Source organism: Nasonia vitripennis, chromosome 1 (genome assembly GCF_009193385.2).
Source record: "Nasonia vitripennis strain AsymCx chromosome 1, Nvit_psr_1.1, whole genome shotgun sequence".
NCBI classification, from domain to species: Eukaryota; Metazoa; Arthropoda; class Insecta; order Hymenoptera; family Pteromalidae; genus Nasonia; species Nasonia vitripennis.
Window position 1 is genome coordinate 19,140,582 of NC_045757.1, and position 13,075 is coordinate 19,153,656.

Sequence of the window (13,075 nt, forward strand, 5' to 3'; positions counted from 1 at the left end):
CCACGGGGACGTATGTGAATTCGAACTAGAAATTATAGCTGTTCGCGCAGTTAGCGTGTTTGCTCACGTATAGTCGGAAACGTGCACCGTGACATTGAAAACGACGTAAAGTAATTTTTTTGCAACCAACATCTATTATGCAACTACTCATCTCCGTCGATTCCGAGCAAATCCAAAGCGTTTGGAAAAAAATCTCCACGCGTTAAACGTGAGAAAGAAAATAGGAATGTCAATTCTCCTGGGCCAGTTTCGCTCCGTACGGAGAATCTCGATTTCACTCCGGAGAATCGAGCGTCGCTGCTATGTGTTTTTCTCGGTAAACCGTCCTTTTCGTGCGTCTTCACTTTTCCGTATACTCGTGTGTATACATACACGCGCTCCACACGTCGTCTCATCTCACGCAAGAATCGAGGATTCGCTCCTCTTCGAAGGAAGCTCAAGTGCGCGCGCGCGACCGATAACGGATTCTCGAGGTATACTGTTAGCGAGCAGTACGGGAAGGTGCTCTCTCGCGCTCTCTCTCTTTCTCTCTCTCTCTCTCTCTCTCTCTCTCTCTCTCTCTCTCTCTCTCTCTCTCTCTCTCTCGGTGACATTATACTGCGCGAGCACCGGCCACTGGGAATGCGTTCGAGATGATAATGTAGCGCGGAAATGATGAACGGGAATGCAGGCTGTGTAACGTTTCCCAGAAGGATTCAAAGTAGTCTCGAAAGTGTCGTCGTTGCGGTGCTGTTGCGAATGTATACCACAGTGTGTGATACCAATTTTCGTGCGAACAAGCCATTGATCATTCGTCGGATTCGGCGATTCTTAACCGGCTATAAGAGGAGAATAATCTATGGACGCGCGGAAGAAACAAGTCAGTGTGTTTCAGCGATGCAGGCGTTTTTTCTCTCTCCTCGCGGCTCGTCCCCTTCTTCCGGTCGGAGAAGTCAGATTTCCGAAGCGCGAGAACGCGGATAAAGTTCGGGGAGTAAGAACGCGCGCGCATGTTTAATGCGATGCAACGCGAGCGAGAGAGTCGCGAGCGGCAAGATTTATGGAGAGAGGAGAGAATATAGCGGCCTGAGAAATACGCTTTATTCCGCGACGTTTTACGGCTCGCGAGGCACAATAAATGATCGCTCGTGATAAATAGCGCCGACGACAAGCGCATTAGCATCAAGTCCGTTTGATTTAAGTCGTGAGATGTAGATTTCATAAAGAGTTCGACAAGTGCAAGTGCGACGTAACCGCTACATCGCCCGTGCGCGCCATTCATCACATTCAAATGACTTTTTTTCGAGAAAAATGTTGATTATGAAAAATGACGATGGTGTGCGATGGGCAGTGCGGGGACGATTATCGCGATTATCAAAGTATTCGTCAAAGCTGACTTCTGTTTAGAGAGTGGGGTGACAGTACCTGAAGTACGGCGATCCGAAGGGCGAGCAGTAGAACGGATCGTTGTGCATGTGAGGCTGGCCAGGTACTCCGCCTGGTCCTTGTGGATGAGGTCCGTGTGGTCCCATCGGGCCCGCGGGTCCCGCAGGTCCACACATGCCGGGACCGCCCTGAGGGCCCTGCATACTTCCGGGTCCCATCATGCCCCCGGGTCCCATGTGAGGGCCCGGGTGATGCGGCGAGCCGACCATGTGAGGCCCCGGATGGTGCGGGTGGGGCGAGGGCCCTCCACCGGCCATGTGCGGGTGGGCCGCGTGCGGCGAGCCGCTCATCATGCCGTGGGGCATAGGGTGGGGGCTCGGCGAGGCCCCGTTGAGGTGGGGCCCACCGACTCCCGCCTGATGAGGCGTTGGAGGACCGCCGTGAGTCGGCGTCGTGGCCGGCTGCGGGGGTGGCAGGCTCGGCGGGCCCTGCGGCCCGCTTCCGAGCGGTGGCAAGGGCCCGTTGGCCATGTTGTTGAGCTGGGTGAGCGAGGCGGCGGCCGAGGCCATCGCTTGCAGGGGGTTCTGAGCGCTGACGGGGCCTCCTGGCCCAGCGCCTCCGCCGCCCACGCCTCCGGGTGCGGGTCCGCCCGCGCCGCCGGGACCTCCGGGACCGCCGGCCCCGAGACCCAATGAGGTCGACAGAGGGGGAGAACCGCTCTGTGCTGGTCCGCCGAGGCTGCAACGGCCCGCTGCAGCAGCGGAGACCGAGCCGGGACCACCGCTCACTACGCTGCTCGGCGCTACCGGCACGCCGCCGTGGAGTAGTCCACCTGGGGGGCGCGGCGCCACCCTCACCGGCATTACTCCCCCCTCCACGACGCCACCCGTCTCGCCGAACACGAGGCTCGAGCCGAACACGCTACCGCTCTGGCTCGCGCCGCCGCACGACAGGGTTGAAAGAATGACGTTGGCCGGGGTGGCACGAAGGCCCTCAGACTATGGATCCGATGTACTGGTGCTCTCCGGCACAGGCAGGCAGGCAGACAGACGGACGGACGGACGGCGGACGACTCCTTCCGCCGAGGGCTCCGCGCGATCCGAGTTCACTCTGAGCACTGCTTCTGTTCTGGTTGTCGGGGCTGCAGCTGACTATAGTGTGCGTTGCATTACTCGCCGCGCACTGTACCTCACTCGACGAGAACACTGTATACTCGCTGCGAAAAACACTTGACACGGCTGTAGTTAGCTAGTTTTGCCAATCGCTACACTGGGCCCTAGACATTAGATACTATACAAGATACTATTGCACTCCTTGTTTATCACTTCAAAGGACGTTGTTTAGATCACGATTAATTCACAAATTCACATGATTCACCGGCACAGGGGTACGCACGCGAGGATGCCAGTACCGACGTAGCGATCCTGACACAGGAGCTGTCTTGGGGGATGGAGCACGTGGTTGTCACGTCGTCGTCGCCTCGATGCAGCGGCGCCGATGCTGCCGTCTAGCTCGGAACGCGCGAGCCATCGTCATCGTGTCTCTCAGCTGCTGCTGCTGCTCCTTCGACACACGGGCAAATTCGTCGGGTACTGGCACTGTATACCTGCGGTTTATGGCTCGGTATTCGTGTTAATTGCACGAGGCTTCTCGGAGTCGGGGGCCGAGCTGGAATCTCAATGGGAGTCGGTTCTCGGGGGAAGAGAGTCAGTCGCCGCAGGGGATGCGCCGAACTGGGCCGATCCTCCGTTGCGGCTTCATCCCTCGAAAGAAATCCTCTGCATTCGAAAAGAGTACATCGCGCGCACTGTTCAACCAGCCAACTCTATGCACGGACGACGCGAGCGAACGATGCCACGAAAGGTACAGCAGACGCTTGCCGAGGCGTAGGGCCGAAAATTTTCGGGGCTCGCTAGCAGACGACGGCGGACGTCGGGCGAACGAACGACTGCACACACTTATCGGCGATGAGGAGCTCGGCTGCTGTATGAGCTTATTGCTTCACAGATCGAAGAACGAGTCGGAGAATACCGAGATTTGGAAGAGCGGCGACACTGTCGCGAGCACACTCCTCGGAAGCGGTCGCATTACTACTGCGGAGCGTAGCGGCGCTGAGGTCGCACGAGGCGCTTGGATTCACCGCCGCCGCCGCAGCGACAGGGGAGAGCAGGGGGGAGACGGAGAGAGCGGAGGCCGCACTGGAGCGAGAGAGACGACGCGCCAGCTCGGGAAGGGAGAGAGAGACGTGACGCCACGAGAGAGAAAGATGGTGGAGGGGCTCTCCACGCACAACGCGCCGCACGACTCCTATCCGGCGAGGCTCTCTCTCTCCCTCTCTCTCTCTCTCCCTCTCTCTCTCTCTCTCTCCCTCTCTCTCTCTCTTTCTCTCTCTCTCTCTCTCTCACTTGCGCGCGCGCTCGAATATCGGAGCTGCGAGCGAGAGAGACGACCGATGTACGTACAGAGGAGTGGAAGGGAGACACGTGAACCGAAGGCAGCAGAAGAGAGAGCGAGGATAGCGAACGCGCGGCCAACGCTCAGTACACCTCGGCAGCGAAGCCGCCTGCAGCTGAACAGAAAATCATCGCGGATGAGAAAGAGCGACGACATCCTCGCGAGCGCGTGTCGAGCACGGCGTCTGTGGACCGTGGCTGCCGCTCTCGACGTCGATGCACGAGCTTTCGCTGCCCTATATTTTCCGCGACTAAATTCCTTTTTCTTCGCGCACGTGACACAAAATATACCGGTGACCAGTTGATTAAATTTTCCTTCCCTCGCACGAAACAATAAATTTTTGTCCGCGCGATCCACCTTTCTCTCCCGCTCTCTACTCCTACTTCTAGCCCTGTCCCTTTCAGCCGCTCGCCCTGACTCTCTGACGCACGTAAGCCAGTATCTCCTTTTTCTGCCGGGCTCTCCTTCCCTTTCCGGCGTATCTCGGCGTTCTGCCCTCCTATTTTCTTCGCTGCTACCCTTTCTGCCGCGCGCGGATGGTCTTGCGCTCGCTCCTTCTCTCGGGGGATGCCGCGGCGTTAACCTATTTCCCCCCCCCGGAACTCTCTCTCTCTCTCTCTCTCTCTCTATCTCTCTCTCTCTCTCTCTCTCTCGCTCTCTCTAGCCCTCTTTTTTCGCTCGAAGACGCGAGCGCGTGCTGCGGTGCGACGCGGGCGCACACACGCTATACTTATACGAGCGAAACAAGGGACAGAGGGATTTGCCTGATGTGCGCCGGGGGTGAAACGAGGTGAACGCTGATTGACCAGAATTCAGCTCTCGCCGGGAAATTCCGGGATAATTGTCTATACTTATTAGCCGGCGCCGGCTGTGTGTGTATGCGGGTGTGTGTGTGTGTGTGTGTGTCCGAACACTGCGCATGCGAGAGAGCATAAAATTCGAAATTTTGCGCTGACGCAAGATTATTCAGCTCGACGGATAATAAACGTTGTGCAACCTGCACGAGAATTCTATGTCGGCGCACTGCGCAACACACGTTGTATTATTCCATACAGGCGTACAACTTTTTGCGAGCAATGCACGTGACTTATTAAATAAAAAAATTAAGCTTACGTAATGATGCACTGCAGAGTCGCAGGTTATGGACGAAAAAAAATATTCGTTTGAAACAGTGGATAGCTTACCAAATTGCGGATCATCGATTAAGCTCCCAACACATATAGCAAAGCACATAGCGACGACTTACCTGTAACAAACATGAAAAAAAAATAGGTTAGCCTTTGATGTAATATAGATGGTGTATTAATATTTTGCAAAATCATATCCATAATTAATTTTGCCCCTTTCATAGCAATCAGAAAACTCTTCTGGGTTAACGTGGTTATTGTCTCTGCATAATCGCCCATACCGCGAGTCGTTCTGGCCTAACGACAATTCGAGCCTCTTTAGCAGTTCATCGATACCGAAAGAATCTCACGCGCACTTAGGCAGCTTGTAATTCGAGTGCCCGGATGTGTATAGAGTAACGCTAAACGATTACACGTTCGCCGGCGTCTATATGCGCTGCTAGACAAACAGTCGGTAGAATTGCGCGGGTTTACAACGGTAGCCTCACGGAAATTCGATCCCTGCACGGAACGGTTTGTAGGACAGGTGTGGATATCCGAAGTTTGACGAAAAAAACGGTTGGTTATCCAGATACGAATTATTTGACAGTCGCCACTATTGTCTTATAGCGAACCATAAACTCTTCTCAAAAAAATCTCGTTATTTAATCTATACTCGTCTGTGCTATTTTAGTGTAGAGTTTTTGTGCTCAACGTGACTTTCGCAGTTTTCCGCATTCTTCGGTCGATCAGCACAGCGCAACCGAAAAAAATCGCATGCGTAATGCTCAGAAAGTATGTATATGCTGCTTCGCACTACATCCTATGCGTGCGATTCGCTATATTCATAGTACCTTCGACTCCGCTTTGATACAAAATCGAGATGGAGAATCGATGTTTGGCGATACCTCGCAAGTTAACGACTTCATTAGAGTTTCTGAGCTTTGTGATCAGAACAGCAGAAGTTTTTGCACGACGCGCGAGAGAATTTCACCTATCTCGAGGAAAAAAAGTCGCATCCGCTATACTTGCGCATCGCGATTATTTATCGGCGCGTAAATATCAGCTCGTCGATTACGTCAATTGCTTGCAAAAAAGTGTCGAGTCGCACCACAGTCGTCGTGGATTCTCTTATGCAAGACAAGCGGCGGTGTCTGGGGAGGTGATTTACAGGTTCAAGAACGCCGCTTAAATCACTCGCGCGTCCAGGTTTTTGTCCGATTCACCGTTGTCGTCGCGCGTATTTTTCATCGTCGGGATGTTTGCGTTTTAGTAGTTTCGGCTTAAGAGTTATGCACGTGACTCTGAAAACTAAACTAACTTGAGGATTCAAATGTGGTATTACAAAGAGGCTCTAAATTCAAAAAAATTTAATACCAAGTTCTGCCAACTTTGATTTTTGTCAATGGTTTCACTTTGTACGTTCTCTTTTGGCGGGTCAATTAATGTTAGGATAGTCATCAAGCGTTGATTTAACAAAATTAAAATTCATTCGATTTAAGAAACTCACGTTTCAGACTTATAATCATCCCGCTGAGACTGAGAATAAAATAGAAATCCCATTAAAACGCTCGAGCAAAGGTGCACTTTATTCGAGTAATATTTTTGACTACTAGTGAAATAAAACAGCACGACTTTCTAGTTAAACGCTATACCGCGAAAGGAAAACTCAATTTTGTCTTTCCATCTCGAAAAAAAGGATTAAATGAGCGACTGAGACGCTCCGCGAGAGGTGAGAAATTTCACCTCGGCGCGGATTTTCATCGAGAAGTTCCATCGGTCGCATTATCCTCGAATTTCCAAGCTTTTTGCACTAGCTCTCCCGCCTGCATCGGGGAAATGATTTTCCATGCGCCAACTGCGGCTGCGGCGTTATATATACGTTCGCCGGGACAAAATGCACGCTCGGTCGACGAAAGCGCGGAGCAGCACTGATGACCATACATATGAGGACGTGCGGTGGCGTTTGCCGTGGTCAAATATTTTCAGGACGCGCTGCCACCGTGCACGCCGTCCTTTCGTTTGAACGGCCTTTTTGAGCGTTTTGCGCTGTTTGATGTCGCGTCTGTGCGGTGCGGTCATAAGCGACGCCGTTTGGAATCAAGAAGGCTTTTTAAATTCTTGAAAAAGATGCGGATATATTTTAGATTATAGTCGCTTGTTTGTTTGCAATATCGCTGAAAGGCGAGCGTATAAAATGAGCGGGCGCTTATACTGAGGCATACGAGAAAGGTGTGAGATTTAAATACTATTTTCAGCGAACCGTTGAAAAGAAATACAACACCTGCTCTCGAGCGTATCGGTGTACGAATTCTTCAGAAGCACGAACAGACTAATTTGAAGCCCTTCGTTTCCCAAATATTGAGAGGCAGAAGGAAACGGAATCATTGTCGAGGAGCTAACCCACAATGTATTCTGGGCCCGAATTCTCGCAGGATTCAGCCTGTCAACGATGACCGCGCGACACTGAACGCGTTGAAAGGGCGGGGCATTCGGAATATCCAGGTAGAAAAGTTGAGGGATAAGGAGTTCGCAGGAGACTGACGTTAATTATCCGATCACGGCTGCGTGCCAGGCTGCAAATGATCGCTTGGGAATGAGACGAACCGTCACAACGTTCTCCAAACGATTGAAAACCACGTAGTGGTTGGTGTTCTAAGTAATTGTATGCTTCGAATCGGCTTTGAATCATCGACGAGTCATTTAACGCGATATTTTCAAACTGATTGCCGATAGACTCGCGAAATATTTCATACTTAAATTTTATAGATTTAGAGATCGAACGTCATGTACTGATAAAATATTAATATGTAACGATTTTTACTGCAGTAACTATATGTCACTCGTGACATAAACGCTGCGATTTACCGTATACAGTAAAACGTAAACAAGACGCACGTAACAAGAGCACAGCGCGGTGAAGTGGCAAAAGAAAGTCATTTGTTCAGGTTAGTCCAAGTTAAGCATGTGCGTGGGGGTCGTTGGCCTATAAATTATGCCCTCTTCTGCGTCCGTTCATTTGTATGGCGCTGCTGAACGATAACGAGTGACGATAATGACAGGCTTCGTGACGGGAATGACGTCGATGATGCTACTGCTCGAAACTCTTCCCGGTAAACGCACAGTTCTGATGGCTTCGTTAGGGAATACTTCGACCGTCCTTTTTTTCTCGGAAAATTGTGGAAATTGCAGTGCATTGCATAGAGTGCAAGCATAAATTTGAAGAAATTTGCAACATGTAGTCACAGAGGCTCTGCGTTCGAAGCAGAAAAATATCGAAGGCTGGCATACGAAGCAAGAGTATAGAGGGGCGGGGGGGGGGAGGGGGGGAAGGTGCGCGCAGGTAAACGCATCTTGCCGCTGCTTCTTCTTACCGCCACGCAGGTATAGACGCTAAGATACTCGATCGAGAGAGAGGGGAGAGGGCGAAAATATGCAGAACTATATCGCGGTCGGTGAGCGAGAAAAAGAAAGAGGCTTGGGCAGATGGCCCTAAGTCCGGCTCTCTTGCCTCCGCTCTTATACAAAGCAGGAAAATTCCAGACCGATATACACCTATACATACCTGCCTGTATGTAGGTGAAGATAGGAAAACTAGAGAATAGAGGGGAGAGACGCAGGGGAGCGTCTTCGTTCGAGAGCAGCAACGGCCAACGCATATCGATGCGCGAGTACAGGGGTTACATTTTTTCCTTGGGAGGAATTTTCCGATTTTTCACGCAAGCCAAAGAAAAGATATATTTTTATTGGAAAGGCTTCGGTAGGAAAATTAATTTCGCTTTCATTCAACCTATGCAAAACACAATCAATTAATTCGCGTATTCAGTCACGACAAGGAAACGCCGTGTCCCCTTGAAACCGCGCAATGAGTAATCACAAGAGTGTTTTACACGAGTCTTATAATAGCAGCCGCGGCACCGAAAAAACTCAACCACCACGGCGCTAGTTCTCCCTACCGGGTGTGAAGGCGCTCCTCATTAAATTGCACTCGACTCCGTTCGAGACTGCCGTGCACTTCTATCTCAGTTCGCGCCCTCTCGAGAGCCGCGACGCAGCAGTGCAGCGCCGACATCCTTTTTTTCGTCGGGCGCCGCCACCTACCACGATACGCCACGTTAATTCGACTGGCGGCGAGACCCCGTCTGCTTCGCTCATTCGTAGGCGGTATACGTCTCGATGCTTTTTCGAATAGAGGAGTAGGTGAAGTTTGAGGGCTGAGGTACGCGAATTTCTTCTTGGCGAGGATTTACGTTTATGTTGCATTGACATAATTGGTACTCGAATGTCCAACCAAAAAATGTGAAAATTTTTTAAAGCACGCATCGGTCCAAATGGCCGAGACTGGGCGAACGCGTGTGCGGCGCAGGAAGCCGCGTAATGCGGGGGATGCAACTTACTCTCGGAGCTTCGCGAATGAAATTCCCGCGATCTGCAGCAGCGACTGCGCTCACGTGCTATAGAAGCTGCAGAGGAGAGAACGCCGGGAGCGTATAGGCGACGGATTTGCCGCGGTCCCGGTCTCTCCCTCTCTCAACGACCGGCCCAGACTACCAAGAATTCCTCAAGACCATTAATCTGGCCGCTGCGACACCCGGCCGGCGCTCCTCCTGCCCCCCTTCTTTCGACTTGCTCTGCTTCTCTCTTCTTCAGCCCTTTGCCTCCGATGCTCTGCGGCTATGCATTACTGATATGCAGCCTTTTTTGTTTGCTTTCGTGGAAATTTTTCAAAATAAAAATAAGGACGATTCTTTCGGGTAGTTGTAGAGCATGAGCGACCTGAGCAACTTGGCATTTTTCATTTAATTCGTCTAGTTCCTAATGCGTAAATAGTGGGGTTACACAACTCAGAATTTGTATCAGAAGCGCATTCCACTTCCAATATCTTCCCTCCATTTTGTGGACCCTGGCACATTAGGACCTATCAGCCGAAGCCGCAGCAGCTCAGGTAGTAGCAGAAGAGTCTCTCCTGTGTCGCTCTTTCTCTTCTAACCTTCGGTCAGCCATACGGCACCGCGCACGAGTCAACGGCATTGTCCGAACGCGCTATAACGGAGCCAGCATTAAGTGGGATCCTCTCGGCGACGGCGACTATTGCCTAGTTATGAGAGCTGACGCTACTGCCGCGCGAGACAGAGACGAGAAATGGGAAAGGCTGACCCAGTAGATACTGCAAACCATTGCTGCGAGAACTGCGGAGGTCATGCGCGTGTGCGATAGCTGCAGACTGCAGCAGCAGAAAAGATGAGCGCGTTAGAGCGATGATGCCGAGAGTCAGGGCAGGCGGAAAGCGAGAACGGAGAGGCGGGTCACGACGACGGTTCGGTACCTCGCTGCTCGTGTGTACGAGCACGGGCTGAACGAGCGACGCAAGTGTTGCGACAAATCGACGCCGATTTCACTCGAGTGCTCGCCTTCTTTTAGCGTTATACAATTCCTACCTTTACTTTTTGCACCGTTCGCGGGATCTTTTAATCAGAACAATTTAAATTGATATCGAACGATATAGGTAGCATAAAAAACGAGATGAAAAAATGCTCGATGGAAATGAATAAAAAATTGATTGAAAGGAATCATTTGCCCGGGCGTTGACGGCTTCATTATATACGCCGCGTCGAAAAAGCCAGCCCCGCAGCACTTTGCATAATCCCGCAGTTCTTCTCCTTCAACCTCCGCACGTCCTAATCACGCGCGCAGCCGCCGAGGAAATCACACTGCAGTTTTGAGGGCGCCTCTTTTGAATTCCCGAAACCGCGCGCGGCAAAGCCGAAGGTGAGCTCGCCGCGGTCGGCATCGCCGCAGAAGAACAATTAGAGGCCGAATATAAAGATGAGGAGAGAAAGAGAGGAAAGGAGTCACAGCCGAGCGACTTGTACCGAGTGAGAGAGCATGCGTGCACGCGCGCGCACGCGTGTGTTAGTGGTTTTGGTCACGCCGCGCGCCTGTACGTTGACCCCCGCCGGCAAGAAAAGGATCGAGAGAGCATTTACTCACCGCGCTACCTTCGTATGTGCCGTACACACACACACGTATGCAAGCGCTCTTCGTCTTCTTCCTCTCTCGCTCGACGCTCGGCAGCTTCCATGCGCCTGTGGATGTGTATACGGGGCAATCCACGAAAAATATTCGATGAGAGCGTTCAAAAACTTTGAGAAAAGGGCTACATTTCTTTAAGACGAAAAAATTGTGTTATTTCACTTCACATGTTGAGACTTTCTTGTCGATCACGATGATTTTTAAATCATAATCTGAACAGCATCCTGGTTTTCTATTTTTGTTGAAGAATATCATCGTGTTGAAAAAATCGATGAGAATGATTATTTTGCATATAATAAATAACAGGAGTGCAGTGCAGAAGCGGGTTCCTGCTGGAATGATCCATATGCACCAGCAATAGTTTCTCCGTCATCATGAACCGACTCCTAGAGCAAAACAGCCTGCAAGAAGACGAGGAGGAGGAGAACGAAGAAGGAAGAGCGGGGCGAGACGAGCAAAATATCGGAGGAGGGAGAAATGAAAAGCGAAAAAGAAACGAAAGAGAAGGGCAAGGTAAAGGACATGCGGCAAAAAGGAGTAAAGGAGTATCACAGAGGAGAGAGAGAGAGAGAGAGAGAGAGAGAGAGAGAGAGAGAGAGGCCCTCAAGCCTAACCTCAGGCCTCTCGACTCGATTCCGAACTATCTCGCGCGGGCATTGTGGCTACGGTTAGACCGAGAGAGAGAGAGAGAGAGAGAGAGAGAGAGAGAGAGAGAGAGAGAGAGGTGGGAGGGGGGAGAAAATATACGAGCATATTCGCGAGCTCGAGCACGGGGAGGCAAAAAGGAAGAAGGTCGTAAGGATACACGGCAGAGAAAACGGAGGGGAGCTGCGCGGAGGAGAGAACCGAGCTCGAGCTGATGAGGCTGAGAACTCACTTCGTACCGGGGCATGTGTGTACAGGTTGTCTATAGGCGAAATGACTTGGGAAGTGGATTTCAGTTCGTTTCATTCATAATTTCGAAGAATCTTGAAGGAGATGTAAATCCTGTATTGCAGATTCATGTTATCGGCTCACCGAATAGTTGATAAGGATTTCGTTTATTGACCAGAAATGAAGAAACGTTTAGAAGATTAAGTTTTCATTGACCCTAAAAGGTGTTTTGAAGAAGAAAATTTTGAAATAAAACAAAAAATACTATGACGAACTAGGAATCGTTGAATATTTCGATACAAACTGAAAATTTGCCCAGTATCGTCCAAGTCTTTACACCCAACCGCAATCATATTCCCGGACGAGATGTAGCAACGTTTACGCGTAATCAAAGTGAATGATACCAGCGATAAAAGCGTTTATCACGCGCCTCAAAAGCAGGACGAAAGTCGCGGGCGCACAGGGAATATATTATATCCATCGGGAGCTTCGCGCCCCGGGTACACATCGCATCTGCCTAGACTAGATGCTCCCTACAGCGCTGTTGGCGGCAGCCTTTATCGGCCCTTGGAAGAGCCGCCGACCCGTCATAAAATCGCGTGTTTTATGGTCGTAATGCGCGTCGGTGCTTTCGTAATGCCGCAGCCACTGCTCCGCGGGCTCTACATTATATTTTTGCTTGGCTGATTGGCTGGAATTGCGTCACAAGAAATGATTCTTCCGCGAAATCAAGTATGAGCCAAGCGAGAAAGGGTCACCCCCTTGCTAAATGCAAGAGAACAGAAGAGCGAGTGAGGGAAAGAGCAACGACTCAGCTGAAATGAGAATTACCTTGGTAATGAGAGTCTTGTGTTATTATATTGCGAGTAGAGCCGAAAGTATGCACGAAAGCGAAGATAAACTTGATAAAACTGAGGCAAATGCTGATATAGAAAGAAAACTAGACTGCCCCTGGTAGAGATGTTGACGATAATATTTCCAGAAATATCCAAGATTTGTATGAACTGGGTAGATTCCAGTCTCAGCATATCGGTAGAAATCCCATCTAAAATGACATGAATTCTGGAATATTTCTAGCCAGATCTGCTAGAAGTTGTCTGCAAGAGTTGTGGCTACATAACATAACCTTGCTTTATTGCTTTTTTTTTATGGTTCGTAGGATTTGGATGTGCGACCGACTTTAAATTCGCGTGTATACATAATATACATGTATCACTGATACACATTTGAATAATATCATAACA

The 13,075-nt window shown here is 50.6% G+C and overlaps 1 protein-coding gene across 5 annotated transcripts in view; it reads right to left on the reverse strand.

Annotated features, from left to right (window-relative positions):
• The window catches only part of LOC100114588 (LIM domain-binding protein 2), a 123,931-nt gene that overhangs the window by 57,174 nt on the left and 53,682 nt on the right, over positions 1–13,075 (reverse strand). For 3 of the 5 annotated variants that reach the window (XM_016987545.3, XM_008207135.4, XM_001599502.6), the window contains exon 1: positions 1,405–3,469. The exons of the other annotated variants lie outside the window; for them this stretch is intronic. In XM_016987545.3, the coding sequence (XP_016843034.1) occupies positions 1,405–2,228 (824 nt within the window). In that variant the 5' untranslated portion in view covers positions 2,229–3,469. Of the gene's footprint in view, positions 1–1,404; positions 3,470–13,075 lie in introns of those variants that run through there. 5 annotated transcript variants of the gene reach the window in all.